At 36.6% G+C, this 19399-nt stretch overlaps 1 protein-coding gene across 4 annotated transcripts in view; it reads right to left on the bottom strand.

Moving 5' to 3' along the window:
• The window catches only part of LOC145985194 (uncharacterized), an 84129-nt gene that overhangs the window by 52491 nt on the left and 12239 nt on the right, over window positions 1–19399 (bottom strand). For all 4 annotated transcript variants that reach the window (XM_083118918.1, XM_083118919.1, XM_083118920.1 and 1 more), the window contains exons 4-9: window positions 17977–18405; window positions 16344–16946; window positions 10711–11109; window positions 8015–8116; window positions 5472–5582; window positions 3898–4098 (exon numbers count right to left, since the gene is read on the bottom strand). In XM_083118918.1, coding sequence (XP_082975044.1) covers window positions 3898–4098; window positions 5472–5582; window positions 8015–8116; window positions 10711–11109; window positions 16344–16946; window positions 17977–18405 — 1845 coding nt within the window. The remainder of the gene's footprint in view (window positions 1–3897; window positions 4099–5471; window positions 5583–8014; window positions 8117–10710; window positions 11110–16343; window positions 16947–17976; window positions 18406–19399) is intronic.

Genomic DNA, 19399 nt, shown 5'->3' with positions numbered 1-19399 from the left:
CCTCAGTTTTGCTTCATTGGGAACCATTAATCAATTACAACATTTTCCCTGAGATTTCCCTGAGATTTGTATTTTTTTCAAATTCCCTGAGATTTCCAGGTTTTCCAGGTTTTCCAGGTGTGTGGGAACCCTGTATGTCTGAGACACGTCCACCACGCGGGCGATGACTGTTTTGACTGAGGTAGGTCTCCAAGGAGAGAGATGTCCACAATACAACACCAGGTGCCTTGTTGACTCCAGGACCTTATTGGGATTTGACCGCTAGTCTTATCTGCATATGGATTCTTCGTCACATACTTGCCGTTCATGGAACTTGAGTCCACATTCAACTAAAAAATGCACAAATATGTATTTTCCAGTTTTTTCAAAGCCAAAGGTAAGTTGGAAAAGGTGAATGAGCCTTTGAAAAGGAATAAATTTTGGTTTTGGCCATACTCAAAGACAATGGTATCGGCTACAATCGGTGCAAAAATATCAGCCGATACTTTCCGATACCAATACTTTTCGTATCAGCCGATACCGATGGAAGTCAAAATATTTGTGTTGGAACTATTGTCTATTGACTAAATTACATGTATGTACATATTTGGCATGTGAATCTGATGAAAATGGTTTCACTGACAAGTTAGATCCTTCTGCTGCTTCCCCTGCTCAGCTGACTTCTATCAGCAGATTACAATGCAAAAATATAATTTCCCAGAACTGTCTTTTTTTTTACACTGAATAATTTTATACATTTCTGATCAATAAAAATGAGCACAAATTTGATGATGCTGGCCTGATAGAGCTACATTGTTGTATTAGTCCAGTGAGTGATAACTACTTTAAATGATTTGTCTATAATTGTCAGTTTTACGATATACAGTCAACTCTCCATACAACCACCTTTCACAATTCCCGAAAAAAGGGTCGTTATTGAAATTTGCTCCAATTTTCAGGCTAAACGGAGGTCAAACGGATGCAAAGATTCCTAGGAGACGTTAAAACCATTTATCATGGTAGTTATACAACCTGTTATGCACAGGACGTGTGTTGTGAGAAGGAAAATAGAACATGAAAACGTTTTCACAAAAAAGGATTTAAAATAATGTTACTTTCTTTCAATTGTGCACAGTTGTTGCTATTCCAGAAAATTCTTACCATTCTAGTTTGCACTGAGACCTATAGAAAGGAAAACAATCTCTCGCTTATTGCAAGCAAAGCTTGACGAATCTTGACACCAGTCACACTGGCGTCAGCAAAGGTCGGGAGATAATCGAGCAGAATGAATGTTGGATTTTATACGGGTCTACTGGAGCATTGTCTGTTACAAGATAAACTGGTAAGATAAGATCTCTTGAGAGAAACAACACAACCTTTCTGGGGGGGGGGGGGGAGCGGGGCTGTAAATTTCGGTCTGGTTCGGCTGTGTAAAATGCATCGTAAAAAAAGTCACGTTTTCTTTGCTTCAACCAACTTCAGTCACCCCCTCCCCCATTCAAGGGAGCAGTCCAAACTCATTCCTCAACTTGCATTGTAATCCAGCGCCTGAAAAAGGAAACACGCAACTTGCGATCTGTTTTCTTTTCACCTAATGCATATTCTAGGACACTTTAAACAGCGCCGCAGTTGATAATCATTCGGGTTTGGAATTGGATTTCACTTTAAACTGTATATTTAGTCCCGATTAGCCCATCAGAATAAAATGAACTCAAAACAAGCTTTATGAAACCTGCGCATTTTCAGATATCAAAATGGGTGATTGTTATTTACTCTCACGTTAATTGACGATTTAATGTTGGATTTAGGAGTATTCTCGATGTCAAACATCCGCTCCTCCAAATGTTTCCCCCTTGAATAATGTTTCTTTAAATCGGTCTCAACATTCATTACTACATTGAGCACTTTTTTCTCCCACATGAACGGTTCTTAAGAAAAGCGGTGATTATATTGGGTGCATTTCCTTCCAACACGCTCCGAGTGTTGAGGAAGTTTATTCTTGTGTCAGATGCAAAACAAAATTTACAGTTTTGCTTATGAGAAGGCGCAGAACATAAAGTTGTTTTAACTCTTTGTTTTTCTTTCGGACATCGAAAATCGTTATCTTCAAATCAAAACAGCTTTGCGAGATTCAAAACAATGACTTTTTGCTTTGTGCGGGAAGAGTCATTGCTGTTACGGGCAAGGGAACAGCTTTGCAAATGCTAGACAAAACACTGGCACCCAAGGAGACTAGCTGGAAGTTCGAGCAGCAGGTGGTCGAAGAGATTACGCAACTGTTGAAGATGGAACTTTTATCAGCAGTGTGAAGAAGAAAGAAATGACCCTTGCTTTACGTTTTACTATGCAACATACAATAATATGGGCAATATTTCCTATGCAGTAAATAGCATTAAAGAAAACAGGACCTGAATTCTGCAATTATCGCATTGATGTGTATACCAGTGGCGGAGAATAAGCTGGGAAGGGGAGTTTTTATTTTTAGTTTTTATTGTTACTTGTCCTATGATTTTTATTCCTTTTCAAGAATGTATCCAGAACTGGTTGTCCCATTTTAAATGTCAAAGGAAAGGAAGAGGGGTCCACTTCCACCCTCGCCTGTAATCACCCCGTGTGCACACACGAGCAAGAAAATCGTGGCTGAAACAATTGGCATCCCCGACCCCCTCCCCCTACACGTTTGCTGAGAGGAAAAGAGAGTGAAGTCACTTAGCCAACGGAACACTTTTTTGACAAATATTACGACATCGGCACAGTTAAGAAAACGTATGAAGTGGGAAACTGGAATTATGATGCACGTAAGATCAAAGTAAACTTTTGCGGAAACTTGAATGACAATCTTTAGTTGACCTATGTGGCTTTCATTATCTCTAACAGTTTTGCTTTTTTATGAAGTGTTACAGGGAACAAAGAATGTGTTTTGAATTAAAGTGGTTACCGGAAGTTGTCGGCTACAGGGCCAAGAGTTGCTAACTCACGGGAACCTGCTGAACTCTAGGTCAGAGCTGGACAGATGGGCAAGACTTCCAGGTGCCACACGTCTATATTTTGGAACATTCCTGCGATCTTATCTCTCATTTCTCAAGGTGGTGCAAGTCCAGCACAGTCATTTCGGCTGTTCTCCTCCCCCCCTCCCCCCATCCAGTTGTCAGCAGCCCTTAGGACAAGGAAACAAATCAAGGTCGATTTAAAACACCATCCAAGCACATTCGATCTTCTCTTCTTGCGTATTCAAGAGCACGCGAAATCACAATGGCAAAACAAGTCTAGCACTTTGAGTAGCAACCGTCAGGTACGGAGTAACACTGGCACGCTTGGGGGAGGGGAGGGTAGAGATCAAGTGCTATTGGATATCACTCAAGCTTGGTGTGGTGGTGTCTATCTTTAGATCAGACCCACTTGTGAGCGGTAGAGTGCTCGTGAAGGGAATGAGTGCAAATAAAACGAGTGCAAAAAACGTATTATTTTGGCCGATTTCCTTCAATTTTCAACTTTTTTTCCAAATTTTTCACGGTTCCTGGGAAAAGAGTTGTAGAATCGAGAGTTGACTGTATAATTATATATATTATATACAAATATAATATGTATTATATATAATTAATTATTAGTACTTCTGTTAGTATGTAAACTGGCCCCTGTGGCGAAGTGGTTATCACTTCACGTTACAATGAGCAGGGGTCCCAGGTTTGAATCCCAGCCTCGGCAAGTGGCACAAAAAGTTAAGTAAAATAAAGCAAATCAATGAATCATGTTAGTATGTAAAAAAAAAATAAAAAGGTATTTATAAATAAATTTGTTGGGAATGGGCTCCCTTCTCACCAAAAAAAAAAAAAAGGTACCGGGTCATAATCTCAGAAAGGTGAAGAACCACTGGTCTAGGGTTACAGGCAGATTAAAAAATAACACACAATAGCTTACCTGCTTTGTTGCTTTGAGGATCTGTACCAAACCTAGCTCAAAAATTGAATTCATTTTCTTATCCAACTCGAACAAAGCAAAGTCAGCCAGTTCCTGAATGTATGGATCATTCACATCAGCAGGGGTTTTCCCCCCGACAAGATGTTCGCTTCCACTTGCAGATCTCCGGTTTCGGACTTGGGACTGCTGTGTATCAGCCCTCTGAAAAACATGGAACACATACCTTAGAATAAGAAAAAAATGACATTACTCTTCTCAATAAGCATGCAATCTAAATTTAAATCACTTTCTAACATAGACGTGACTTGACTTAATGTGGTAAGAATATGTACCTAATGCTTGCTGCAAACTTATTTATTGTAACAAAATAAATATACAAGAGACAGTCCAGAAACAAGTTTTCTGTATATTTAAATTCCTAGCACATAGTTGAATTCACTTCTTACACAAATATATAATAATTCCATGGAACCTTTACTTTACTTGCTTATTGAATTTCATAACTCACTATCGCCATTCAGAGAAGGCTGGTGTTGACATGTTATACATGCACGTTAACTGTGACAGAATTTACTGAATGTCAATCAACAACCTTCTGTGAATGATCCCAATGAATCACCGAAACAGACAGACAAATAAAGTAGTTTTTCACAAAAGACCCAAACAATTATTACATATTACATTTCTCGCATATTTCCTAGAAACAGTACATATTTTAGAGCACATGTAGGATGTGTTTATACAGGCAACCAATCGATTTATGATGCATATCCGTGACCACTCAGGCATCAGGCATAGTATTGTTGCGAAAGAGGGAGAACTTAGAAATGTATGCATGTGGATGAAAGAGAATGTACATCACAGTGTTTGCTACAAATAGGCACATGGGACAGCTGTACAGAAAGTATTGAATACTTTGTGTAATTTACATGCTGAATTACTTAGAAGAGGAAAACCTGTCCACATCAGTTTTATTTTAATCAAAAAGAGTATGTTACGTAACTTTTTCCATTTTAAGTTGTAATCCATTTTTATTGTAACCACTAAATCGTTGATGTAATATAATGCCATACTGATACTGCCCACTTCTGAATTCTAGATTTAAGGCATGAAATACATATCTCTTCCTGGATGCAGATATGCTGAATTCATCATCATCCTTCCAGTTCCAGTCTCTACCTGGATTGGCATACAAGTCGAACCTGCCTTCCATCTTTTTTCTCATCATCTCTTAGTCCCAATATTCTCCTCTTCTTAAACTCTCCATTACTTACTCTTTCCAACATTCAGCTGAATTTTTACGTACAATTAATTGGTGAACTGTGTATAGATGTTTTAAATATTCCATCTTATCTACTTATCACTGGGTATAAATATTCTGAATACACCTATAACACTTTTAATGGTCAACTAACTTTTGCTCTTCAATCTTTGGTAAGACATAAAAAGCAATGTTTAATTAAGCAAGCAACACTTCATATGCTGGCACAAAATTTGCTGTCCTTACTACCCTGCAATATTAAACTTCTGAAGCTGACAGGCTTCCATTTCTTAAGCTTCATGCAAAGTTTTACCTTATTTCTCTTGAAAATTTGTTGTTTCACTCGTGCGCAGGATTCATCTGTAACTTGACGTTTCTTCAACCAAGGCTGATCCCAGATCTTAACTCGGCATATCATGTGCATCTTTAAAACAAAATAGCATAACATCAAAAGTAGGTATATTCAGTAGGAGAGTGGTTGGGGGGTTACGGGGTGTTACTCTATCATCCAAAAAAAAATTCATGTATAATTCTTCAAGGCAAATTTTCCAAGAAATTAAGTTGAAAAATTATAACTGTTATATAAACAATCATCATTTTAAATATAAAATTAATTTGTACTAATATTTTGCACTAAGCATTTACACATAGGTCTTCATACCTTTATATCATTGTGAATAATTTATGGATCACCACCTTCTGAAACATCAAAAACTAACAATTAACATAAACAGTAAATGACATTTGATGACTCTCTTCCTTACCTCACTAGCATCCAATATAACACAATCATCTCAACTGAGTCATCTAAAACTAACGAAAAAGAGCCAATTTATACAAATATGAATCCTGAAGGCCATCACATTCCCTTAAATCTAGAATTAATCAATTACTTCTAAGACACCCAGGTAATAACAAATCATTCATTAATGAAGAAGAAAATAAGAGATCGTCCTGTATACTGTGGCTCAGATGTAATTAACCAAAACTGAATTTTGAGCAAAACTGGCTTCTCAGAGAAGTGTTGTTGAAAATAAATATAGCAGTAGTTGATCATCTGGGTTACCAGGCATCCTGGATTTTAAGGAACAGTCCATTAAGTAATACGTCCTGTGACAATCTTTTCTGGGTCATCAATTGACCCATATTTGAAAAATAAATTTTTCGCTGAGTGTGGGTTAGGTGCTAAATCTACTCCTGAGTCCCCGCCTGTTTGTAATCACTGTACTTCTGCAATATTTCTACTTTCTTTCCAGCAAGGGTGGTGAGTGGATGCTGTTGTACGTGTTGTTCTACATATTTCATTGTGAGTGTTAAACATAGTTTCCTGATACAAAGAACAAAAATGACTGTGTATATTTCACAAATCATGGTTGGAGGAAGAACATTTTCACCTGTGATTGAAGAAAAGTGGTAATAAATATGAAGCAGATTGAAATTCTGCAACAAAAAAAAAAAATCAATGGCACATGGGAGTTGCGGTGATGTAATGCAGCATGCTCAAGGAATGGAACACAAGAAAAACAAAGTATCATTTTTACCTACAGCTTCTATTAGTAAATTTTTCACCAGAAAAAAACCTTGTGAACATGAACAGGTGAGTATAAATGCTTACTGTGTTTTTGCAATTTTGTCTCTTAGTTTCATCATGACCATCTGGTAACCCTGTTGGTCATAAGTTTGGGAATTGGAAACTGAAAATGTGTCAATTTCATATTATTTCCTAGTAACATCCAGTACTTGCTGTCAATGACTGTATCCTATATACTGATGTGAAGTCCTCTTTGCAACAGCATGTCCAACTCCTTGCTACCCAGGTTACAGTGAAATCGCAGTTCTACGTGTCTTGTTAACATGTTTTTTATGTTACCTTTTTTTTTTTTTCTGGCGATCCCTGCCAATTCCCGTAAGGTTGTGCACTATTACATTTCAGTTATACAATTTTTCAAGTTGTAAGTTGTGGTTTTCTTCTACACCACAATCAACAAGGGTGGTTACAAAAGTAACAGTTTGGAATGCTAAACATAGAGAAGGGAGGAAGGAGGGGCTTACATGATTTGGTAGCTCATTGTCTACAGGGCATACACTCACTACATAGCAACATGTAACAGGCATGTATTTTTTTCTTGAGCTACATAGCAATAGCTTTTTGTGACCTACAACTAAAGAAGACTTTTCTTGAACCTGAATTGTGCTGTACGTTATATTCAAGATATAATTTATTGTTATTTTTTCCCTGGTGTATAATACTCATTTTCTTTCTGTGTAACTAATTTTACCATTATAATTACCTTTCAATAATACGTATTTCTCAGTTATTTTCCTTCTGTTTCTCTTAAAAGTATAATTGAGATTTCACTGTATTTGGAAAACATGAAGCTGTGAATATCTATGACTTGATAAAAGCATGATAAACTCTACCATGCGTAGGCTGTTTCCCTCAAAGTCTAAAATCTGATTTGTTCAAAACTTTTTAGAAAAATATGCATTTGTATTTTGTATTTTTGTTATTTAACATTGTTTTTCTGCCTCTTTCGGCTAATCACAACGATAAGGATGAGTGATGATTCAATTTAAATGACAAGAAAGAACACCCATGCGCAAATCAAGACTCAAATTTGGGAACGATGACGAAATCATAATTTGATCTCTTAACGTGCATGACCACAAGCTGGCAAGAAAAATCTACAAGTATAAATAACTGGAATTTCCTGGCGACGTGATTCGAACAAGTGTTCTTGGGTTACCAGCCAGATTAAATTGGAGTTGGCTTCAATTTAACCTGGCTGGTAACCCGAGAACACTTGTTCGTATAAATAACTACTTTCACTGTTTATCACAAATAAGAAAACTTACACTATTTTTATCAACAGCACATGACTCATGCATAGGACCACTTTTCCTGCATTTAGTGAGGCCAACTTCTAAATCCAGTTCAACAGATAACCCTGCTACAGTCTGAAATAAAAATAAGACTTCAAAAATGAACATTTACAACATGCTAGTTAACACTGTCTAAAAGAAATTCTACTATTCACAATACAAATCACAGTACTCCTAAAATATTCTTTATTGATCAATTTTTACACAATAACACTGAACGTGACTTCTACATGTATCTTTTACTGATGGAGGTAGATATTCATACACTGCAGTTTCTTTCGTACAAATTTTCATCTCAGCTTGGATAAATAAAAAAGGGAAACAGTTTACGGTGGAAATTTTAAAGTTAATTTGGTTCTCACACAAAATGAGAATTATTGGCTTTAACTATGTTAAGGATGTTCTGCACCATGCGTGTTATGTACATTAACGCATCAGGCTGCAGGACGGGTGCAGGTTCAAGTCTCCTGGGAGGAAGTGTAACAACCTTTTTACTTAGATTTCGGCCAGTGTATGGGACTGGTGGCCAACCACCATCGTGAGGAAATTGGGGAGCTATAAACGAGTAGTGTAACCCGGTCATAGAAACCTACAACAATGACTATGCTGACCACATGTCAACCCGTAAATTGGTTGGATGTTTGCCCACATGTGTTGAGGCATATGGGAGTGAGGCTGTAGTTGATAGGTGGATCTTGGCCCTCAAGGGCTGTTGTGCCATGAGCTATGTTATGTTATGTTAACTATGGTAAGCAATGTTTGGTTTTGCAAAGAAATTTACATAATGTTAAAACCTCATTAAAAAGTTGATATTAAAATTATAACTATAGTAACGAACGTAAGCCTGTACATTTTGTAAAAGCTTCAATCTGAGCAAAGGTCATTCACTTGTTTTTACCAGCTGTTGCTCCTCTTAGGTATTTCAAATATGCTAAGTCAAGTGGTTAGCAGGCTTCCTGAAGTGTTGGTGTAACAACAGGGAAACAGAGAGTAATTTGCCAACAGAATAGGAAGCCTGATACTTGATGAATCGGCACGGAAGAAGTCTCCACTGAGACAGGAATACAGGAGTAGCAACACTCTTTGAATTGACTTGAAATAGTCAGGAGGGATTTTTTTGGTTGCTCTTCGAACAAGTTGAGTTCGCCTGATTGACACTTCAGCATTCAAGCATTAGACAGTTAATTATCCTTGTTTACCATGTATGATTCAGGTTCGAAGCTTTTAAAATCCAAGTGCTGACTATTTACCATTTCCAGTTGTTTTGTAGTACATTTTGTTTCAGTTGTACCTCTTGCACCTTACCATCGAGCTCACCATGATCAACGAGTGCTCTACCTTCAAGGATGAATGATCAGTGAGCTACATCTACCCGGTGAGAGATCCCACGTACCTGAGGGTATGATATGCTGTAATATTTACATACTGTATAATACGGGGTTGATACCTGGTGGAGGCACGTAGTGGTTCTGATCCCACTTTAAACTGTAGGTCCAGTCCCGATTAGCCTTACTGTGCACAAAGTGGATTTAAAACACCAATTCAATTCAATTCAATGTACACATTGGTTTGGTTTTGAGTTGCTATTTTAAGTCCACTTTATGCACAGTAAGGCTAATCGGGACTGGACCTACAGTTTAAAGTGGAATCCGAACCACTTGTGCCTAGACCGGGTATCGAGCCCGGGACCCCTTGATTACAAGGCAATGATGCTACCACTGCATCATGGGGGAGGCACCTCAATGTACACATAATAGTTCATTTTGTGTATACAGATTTTCCATAGGACTAAAAAGATTTAGGACTTGGATAAAACCTGTTTAAAAGATATGAAAACTTGATCTGCGGATGCATCCATATTGCAGCCATTTCCTGATCTAATCTTATCAAGGGCAAGATAAGAGTCTAATGACCAAGTATTCACTCCAAAATTTCTTTTCTTGGCATATATCTGATGCTTACCTACCAGTACCCTCTTTGCTTTATAATTTAGTACCAGTGATTTATCCACACACATACAAAATTTCAGCACCCCCTTAAAATTTTGCACAAAGACCCAATTTAGGGTCATTTTGGCTCATTTCCCCCTCCCCCTAAACACAAACACGTACACCCTACAATGCAAAATACTGGATAAAACCATGATTTAGTACCTCTTTATAATTTAACTACAAAATACAAACCTTATTTTACTCACAGCTGCTACTTCCCATGAGTAGAAATGATTCATCTTTTAATAATGTTCTAAATGAAAAGTAAACTTAAAATATACGGTTTATGTTTTGGTGTTTATTTCAAAACTTAGTTACGTAGAAACATTTTGGCATACAATTAAAAACAAGATCCAACAACACTGAAAGAGAATATTTTCACTTGTTCGTAGATCATCTACGCAAGTCAAATTTTACTCTTAAATCCACTAAATATTAGTAAATTTTATACGTAACATGAACATTATGAGTAGCAAGTAGCAACCTTAACAATAACAGAGCAACAGCACATAGACAGTGGATGGCATAAACATTCCTAAAAAATGTCTGCATTACAATTAAAGGCATGAAACATATCTTAGATAAGGTTGTGCTACAATATAGGGAGACAAGTGGGTAAAATGCACAGAAGGGTCATACTCTAGGGTAATTGATAGACTAAAAAACAATCTAGCTTACCTGCTTTGTAGCCTTGATGATTCGTACCAAACCTAGCCGATAAAGTGAATTGGTTTTCTTATCCAACTCGAACAAAGCAAAATCAGCCAGTTCCTGAATGTACGGATCATTCACATCAGCAGGCTCTTTCCCCCCAACAACATTATCTCTCATTCCACTTGCAGACCTCCGGTTTCGGACTTGGGACTGCTCAACACCTTCAAAGTCAGTTTCGGGATTACATTCAGAATTTACAAGCTTTCGTTGGATATGCATCCATGGTTGGTACAATATTTTCAGCTTGCAAATATGTTTCGTTGGTTCAACTTTATCAATGCATGCATCTGTTACTTCCTCCTCTTCTGTGCAGGAGGACAAACCAACACGAATAGTGAGGTGATAAAGAATACCAGCAACAACCTGTAAAATATATGTTTCTCTCAAAACACTCATATACATAATACGGTATGAAAATACAGTGTATGAGTACAATGAATAATAGAGTGTATGAAAAATAATGTTAAAAAGAAATTCTCCCAAGCTTATATCACATGGGAGATGCCTGCATGATACTCAAACTCTTGCCATATTTCCCCTGCATATTCTGAGGTCAGAAGCAAGTGCTGATTACAAATGTGTCATACAAACAAGCATATATTGCATTCCTGCTTGGTGCTGATTTGTGATAAGTAGTCTAGAGCTGATTTGTGAAAAGTAGTCTGGACTTTTCACTGAACATCTACAGTACATTTACTTTAGTCTTATTGCAACACACAGAAAGCACACTGATGGTAGATATGTTTGCAAGAAGCGTCAAATGCAGAAAAAGAAACTACAAGATTTGAATGAAAATAAAAACAATTTGAGTTTCTCTTTCACATGATATGTGTGAGAAAGTTGTATCATTTGGAGGCTGTCAGCAATTAAAGACAGTGTCACAAGACTTTATGTATTCTGTGTTTATATTTTGGTTAATTATCTTCATAAACTGATTCACGATTCACTCATTTTCGAAACAGAACAAAATTTTCACTTGTCCACGTGTCTTTAAATAACTCTACAGTGGTTTAACATACTAATAAATAGGTGTTATGTCATCAACTTTGCAAATGAATCACATTTATTCAGCTTTGTTGAAAATAAATGAGAAAAGAGAAGAGCATTTTCAAACTAAATATCCAGGTTCGATACCCGGTGGAAACACATAGTGGTTCCGATCCCACTTTGAACTGTAGGTCCAGTCCCGATTAGCCTTACTGTGCATAAAGTGGACTTAAAACACCAAATCAATCAAACTAAATATTTCCCAGAAGAAAAACCAGCATGAAAAGGGGGATGAAAGTGAAATTTGTTTTCAGTTTACAATCTTAGGAAAGAGAAATTATAATAATACTATTATTATGTTACGTGCCTGAACGGCCGAACCCAATGATCAACATAGGGAGAATTAATTGGCGGAAGCAACAATAGGTGGCAGCGCGACAGAAAGGTGGGAAGTAAATCGATTGATGAAATTAGGACACAGAAAGTGATTATATTAAACAAAAGAAATGAAAGATAATGAGCATAGATTAAACCATTGTAAATATAAAATAAGCAACATAAAATAATAGAGAAATTATAATGATTAACAAAATACTCATGAATTAGACATATAGGAAAGTAAGGAAGTCAAGATGTCAATTTGAATCCATGTCTTTTATCTCTGGCGAGGAGGAACGCCTCGTTAAGTTTTTGGTTCTTTTCCTTTTGGTGGCACTATATTTGATATTAGTCACCCCAAAGCACTACGATTGCACTAGCTGACTGTAGTCGCACTGGACCATAGGTAGCACTCTTACATTAGTGATCCTGGGTTCTCCCTTTGGTCGTTAGCTCGATGGCACTATATCCAGATTTGTACATTGAATCTTGCTATTGGTATTTGGGCTTCATGCCAGAAGAAGTTGATCTTCCATAGAAGAAACAACAAATTAATTTTCTTCATAGGAATAGAAGAAGTAGTTAATTCCTTCTATATAAGAGAAGTAGATGATCCTTCTATAGAAGAAATTGATGATCCTTCTATAGAAGAAAATAGAAGAAATAGATGATCCTTCTACAGAAGAAATAGATGATCCTTCTATAGAAGAAAATAGAAAAAATAGATGATCCTTCTACAGAAGAAATAGATGATCCTTCTATAGAAGAAAATAGAAAAAATAGATGATCCTTCTATAGAAGAAAATAGAAGAAATAGATAATCCCTTTATAGAAGAAACAGATGATCCTTCTACAGAAGAAATAGATGATCCTTCTATAGAAGAAAATAGAATAGATGATCCTTCTATAGAAGAAAATAGAAGAAATAGATAATCCCTCTATAGAAGAAAATAGAAGAAATAGATGATCCTTCTACAGAAGAATAGAAGAGATATTTAATCCTGTCATAGAAGAAAGAAGAAGCCAACCTCTTTCCTAGAAGAAGAACAAGTTGACCATTTCCATTAGAAGAAAGAAGAAGAAGCCAACCTCATTCATAGAAGAAGAAGAATAACATTTTGTATTGAGAATTTTAAGCATATTATCTTTGTAACTGTGAAGGTTTCAGAATATGGACTCTCATCCTTATATCCATTGGCATATATATCTCTGCTTTCTGATTTACATTCCTAAGAAAGGAACCCATAACCCTCAAGATTAGCCGTGGTATACAGTGCAATTATTAATAATAATAATTTCCTTGACTTCTCCAGCTTTCTGAACAATAACACAATAAAGGTGTAATAATCACTGAAGTACTTCAAAATTATCCAAGTTACCGCATTCATCACTAATTTGAAAAGATGAAATTTAAAAGAAGTACAGAAAAACCTCGTTAATACGATATTGGTTAATACGAAGTACCCCTTAATCCAAAGTTCCTCCCATTCCCCAGCCAATAAGATAGGATTTTTAAAGCATTTCGGCATGGATCATTTTTAATACGAAGTTGTTTACAAGACCCTTCAGAAAAACTGGTTTCGCTTAATTCGAAGTAGACACCTGCGTAAGTCAAGAGAAGATGGAATGTGGAGAGAGCTTGGATGTTATTTTAACTTGACCTTGACAAGTTTTCTTGTCCTAAGAGCAGCTGACAACTGGAGGGAATCAGCCCGAAATGCCTGCTGGACTTGCATTCTTTGTCAATCTGCATGGCAGGTCAAGGTCTTCCACCGCAGAATGTGCCACCTTGCAAATATTCACCAGTGCCAAACGAGAAATGTGATAAGATCACAGGAAGTCGAAATTCATCAATTTTCCGTGAGCGAGCAACTCTTGGCCTGGTAGCCGACAACTTCCGGTAACCACTTTCATTCAAAACATGCTATTTGTGCCCTGTAGCAATTCATAGGAACGGGAAACTGTTACAAATAATGAAAGCCACATAGGACAACCAGCTTAATGCGTTGTCATCTAGGTTTACACAAAAGTTTGCCTCGATCTTACGTATATATTATAACTCCAGTCCATACGTTTCCCAACTGTGCCGGTCATAAAATTTCCCAAAAAAGTGTTCTCTTAGCTGAGTGACTTCTCCCTCTTTTCCTGTCGGCAAATGGGAGGAGCGGTCGATGCTAATTGTTTCGGCAACGATTATCTTGCTCACGTGTGCACACGGGCTGATTACAGGCAAAGGTGGTAGTGGATTCCTCCTCCTTTTCTTTGGCGTCTAAAAGTTCTTCGAAACGAACTAAAACCTTAAGATAAGAAAAAAAGTGATTCCCTTGCCCCCCCCCCTTCTTCTACAACAGCTCATTCTCCGAATACTGGTGTGCATGGTAATGCGATAATAGCAGAATTCAGGCTGCCCTTTTTTTTTATTTTTGTTTGAATGCAGCTGTCTGCATGGGAAATATTGTCCATATTATTTGTCTGTTGCATGGTAAAACGTAAAGCAAGGATCATTTCTTCTTCGCACTGTTGATAAAAGTTTGATCTTCGACAATTGCATTATCTTTAAAATGCCGAGTATTTTCCCTTCCGCCACCTGTATCTCAAACTTCCAGCCGGTCTCATTGTGTTTACACTGCAGCTGGCACCAGTGTTTTGTCTAGCATCTGCAAAGTCAATAACAGCAATGACTCATCCAGGGCAAAGGAAAAGTCATTGTTTTGAATCTCGCAAAGCTGTTTTGATTTGACGATAATGAAATTTGATCTCCAGAAAGAAAAACAAGTTAAAATGACTATCTGTTCTGGGCACGCAAAACTGTAACTTTTATTTTGGACCTGACACAAGTATAAATAACTTCAACACTCAGATCAGTGCTAGAAGGAACAACATTCGATACAATATAATCGCAGCTTTTTTCGAGTGCTATAAAATAATAAATCACACAATGCTCAATGTAGGAATGGACAGAGACGGATAAAAAAAAAGTTATTCAGGAGGTAACCAGAATATTCAACAATAAATTATCGATTAACGTGAGAGTAAATAACAATCCCCCATTTTGAATCTGAAAATGCGCAAGTTTCATAAAGCTTGTTTTGAGTTCATTTTGTGCTAAATATACAATTTAAAGAGGAATCCAAACCAGACTTATTAATTGCAGCGCTGTTCAATGTGTCCTTGGATCCACATTTGATGCAAACAGATCACAAGTTGGGTGTTTCCTTTTTAAGGATAGATTACAATGCAAGTCGAGGAAGAGTTTAGAGCTCCGTGCTCTCATTTTGTGTAACATTTTTTACAGTTTCTTTAAAACTTACAATATTATTATATGGTCATATAAAACTTATTTTTTGAGCTATTACCAAGTATAAAACATCCGTTATGGGAGTAATTTATACTCTACTTTATTTACACCTGAAAAACAGGCATCATCTTGAAAAGTTTTGATAACTTGAAGTTGTTTAATTTGAAGTTAGCATTTTTTGGTCCTTTGAACTTCGTATTAACGAGGTTTTCTTGTAGCATGTTTTACAGTCACTCGACATTTTGATCAATAAACATTTGTATTCATCAGGAACCAGTGGAGATGTCCTTGAAATGGTCTTAAAATGACACGAAAATTCGATTTAAGATATTAAAAAGTGCAAAACAACAATTTTACCCGAAATATATCTCTACTGCATCCTGATGAAGATCAATGTGTTGGCTCGTTGAAACGTCAAGTGGCTACAAAACACACGACTATAAGGTACAATTTTTAAATCTACTTTTTACAAAGTATGATTGATTGTGGTAACACACATGATTGTGAAGTGCTTTAGTGATTATTAAAGTTTTTCTTTTTGTTTATTCACAATATTTATACTGTGAGAGCATTTCTTTCTTTAATTTTGTATTTTTCTTATTTCAAGATGCTTTTCTACCACCTTTGGCTAATACTGACAATGAGGATGAGTGATGATTAGATAAAATTGATGAAAGGGGCACTCACAAAGAACACACACGTCAAGGTCCGGATTCAAACCTGGGGACATTAGAAGCGAGATTGAAATTCTACCACTACAACAGCATCTTTTTTTTAAATCATCTGAATAATAAAGTTAAAATAGTGTGAATACTACAATGTGTAAATATAACATTATTTACAAGAATAATTGCAATAATAATAAAATAAAAAATAAAGGTTAATTGTAAATTGGTCTGGAATGATATTATTACAAAAAACAAAATAAACTAACCTGTTTCTTAGATGAAATTATTTGTAGAAGTACTCGTTTCAAAGTATCTTCATCATATTCATCTAAAGTTTTTAGTGCAAATGTTGCCATCTCTCTTATGCTTTCCTCTTCAGATTCATCAGTATCTGCCAAACCGCCCACCATATGATGAATTGGTCTGGCCGTGTTTGATTCTTGAACACTATCAGTAGCCTCATTGCCACCAGCATTAGCAGCATCTCTAAGACTCACATCGTGAACCTGTGAAAATTCATCAGACTCCTCGCTGTTCTCCATATTATGTGGGACAATCATGCTCTCGATCTCTTCAAGATTCACGGTGCCATCATTAACTCTTCCCTCCCTGCTTGGTGTGTTGGCTTCTCGGTCCCAAGAAAACTGGTCATAAACAACATGTTGTTGGTCAGGTAAGGTGCAATTGTTACTGATAAGCTCTAGCGTATTTCCTACTGCTGGCTGAATAAATTCTATTTCGCAAGTTACTTCAGATGCATCAGACTTCAGCTCACACTGTGCTCGGTCTACTTCTTGCATATGCGACATTTTCGCGCAATTCGTTTCTGCGATGTCAAGAAGTAGAATGTATTTATAACCAGCCACAACCTGTAAAAGGAGCCATATTTATTACATAATGCAAAAAAAAAAAAAGGTTGAAATTTGATTTGACCTTTAATACATTCAACTGTTCTTTTTTCACATTCAGTATTGTGATGCGTTACAAAATATCATACATAGTGTGGTAAAATGAAAATGGGTGAAATGCAGAGTGGTGTATGAGCAGTTTGTCTCCATATCATTCACAATTGCTAGTACCAGGTCAAAGTGGCTTCAATTCAGCCGCACATTAAATTCATGTGACTTTTGGAATGTCGTCAAAATTCAATGTTCAGTATTATTACTATAATAAAAATATTAGTAACACAATAATTTGTATTGTACAATTGTAATAAAGGACTATTTGATGAGAAACTTTAAATAAACATTTAATATGGAACAGGGATGTACCTATGAAATACAAGAAGGTATTGTGCCAATAACTATGTATGGAGCAGTGGAAAGAGTAGATAGTGGAGAATGTTAGAAGAGGGCAAGATTGGAACACCGTGGAAAAAGAGGAGTGGTGGAAGACCAGAAAAAAATGGAAAGGATTGACTTCTATGCCAACCCAGCCAGAGGCAGGGAACGGCGAAGGAGGAGGATGATGATGATGAGGTTTTCCAAATATCTTGGGATGCACAACAACAAAATATATTCAAGTGGGGTCTGCAGTAAATGAAAATTAAGAACGACACTCCATTAACTATGACATGGCTGACCTAAATGCTGAAAATAGTACATTTATCTGTCAATAGAGAAAAACTTATTCTCCTATAGCTATACAAATAACATTAGATTTAGTAAATTGACACAGCAGCAATTACAGTGGAACCTCGAATGTACGTTCTTCAGGGGACCAAGCTGCAAAAACTCAAAATGCGGGAAACTGTACAATCGATGGAAATTTTATAACTTTTTGCTACACTGGAACCATCAAGATTGAATGTATGCAGGAAAATGTAAAATCCAAGAACATAAAATTGGGGTTCCACTGTACTTATAAACAAAAGAAATCTGCAATGTATGAGAAACTTACCTGTCTCTGTGCCTTCTTAATTCGAACAACTGCATGCGCAAAGACCTCATTGGAGTTATCGTCATAGTGTGCCACACCAAGATTCGCCAACTGTTTAACATGCAGATTGTTCACGTCCACATCTTCAAGACATCCAGGGCATGACACCCTGCGAGCTTCAAACAGTGGCTCACTGACCGGTGTTCTGTGAACTTCAAGGACACGTGATATTTCAGATGGGCCATCCTCCACAATGCAAGATGGCTCCGAGTACAACGTGTCATTCATCCACTGCCTTCTCCAACTAATAATGGAGCAAACAATTCTGTTTTGAGATTCATTTACTGGACAATGAATAGTTGTGCTAGGTTTTTGCATAGACTTCAAGCAGAATGTGGATGCAAGCCTCAGTTGAAGTGATGTTAATGAACCTCCTGAACCAGTTGTCACCTGAAATTATTATTAATATAACAATAATGATGTTTCATTTTAGTGCTGTAAATAGCAAATTACAAGTTACAGCTTCATGTCTATAAACAATATACAATGGGGCAGATTAATTTGACACTCCATAGGTATTTGTTGATATAGGAATATCAATGTATTTATACGTGATACTTTTAACTATCTGATATTTCTATACATATGTTATAATTCAAGGTTATGAGGTCAGTTTTACCGATGCACTGTTTAAAGGAATTTTTCACATCATCAACTAAATTGAAAGACAGAATGAACAGTAAGCAGTTTAAATAAAATTTAAAAAAAAACAATCCTTAGGAGAGCTTATGATATAGGGTGACCATAAATTCTGGAATCAATAGCAGAATTGTTTTCAGATATTTTCAAATGCTCAGTAAGTGACAAATTATCTAAAGAAAATTTTGGGAGAAGGAGCTAGTGGAATGGGCACCATGATCACTTGACTTCAAACCCATAACTTTGCCATAAGGGAAATTTTGTAATACGAGGTGTGCTGTAAAAATCCGGGATCTGAAATCTCTGGAAACCATATATGGCCACCCTGTACTTCCGCTGGAAAAAAAGGTTTTATTTGTCAGGAAGTTATATTCCTTTAGTAGTTATTTTCATTCAGAAAGGTCAATTTTTAAAAGTTTGTTTCAGGTTGACTTTATGCTGACACAGTTTAACACATTTAGGATGTGTGATGGGGATAGCATGTTCATACAACTACTGTCCAATACGACGCCTACGGATATAGCCTGCCTTTCACTATACATCCATATTGTGAATGAACAACAGGCTATATCTGCACAGTCTCTCTTGTGAATGTGTATTGTCTTTGTTGCTGCTGAGCTTTACTTGTTCTCATGTTGAATTACTTTTGAGCTTTTGCTTATACTCTTGAGAATGGCACTGAACAATTTGCATGCAGATTACATTGTGGTGGATTTCACTTCAGATTTTGAAATTAGTGACAATC

Source organism: Lepisma saccharinum, chromosome 3, assembly GCF_977018435.1.
Source record: "Lepisma saccharinum chromosome 3, izLepSacc3.1, whole genome shotgun sequence".
Taxonomy (NCBI): Eukaryota; Metazoa; Arthropoda; class Insecta; order Zygentoma; family Lepismatidae; genus Lepisma; species Lepisma saccharinum.
Note: the sequence above shows the minus strand (reverse complement) of the source record. Positions and strands in the feature narration are given on the sequence as shown.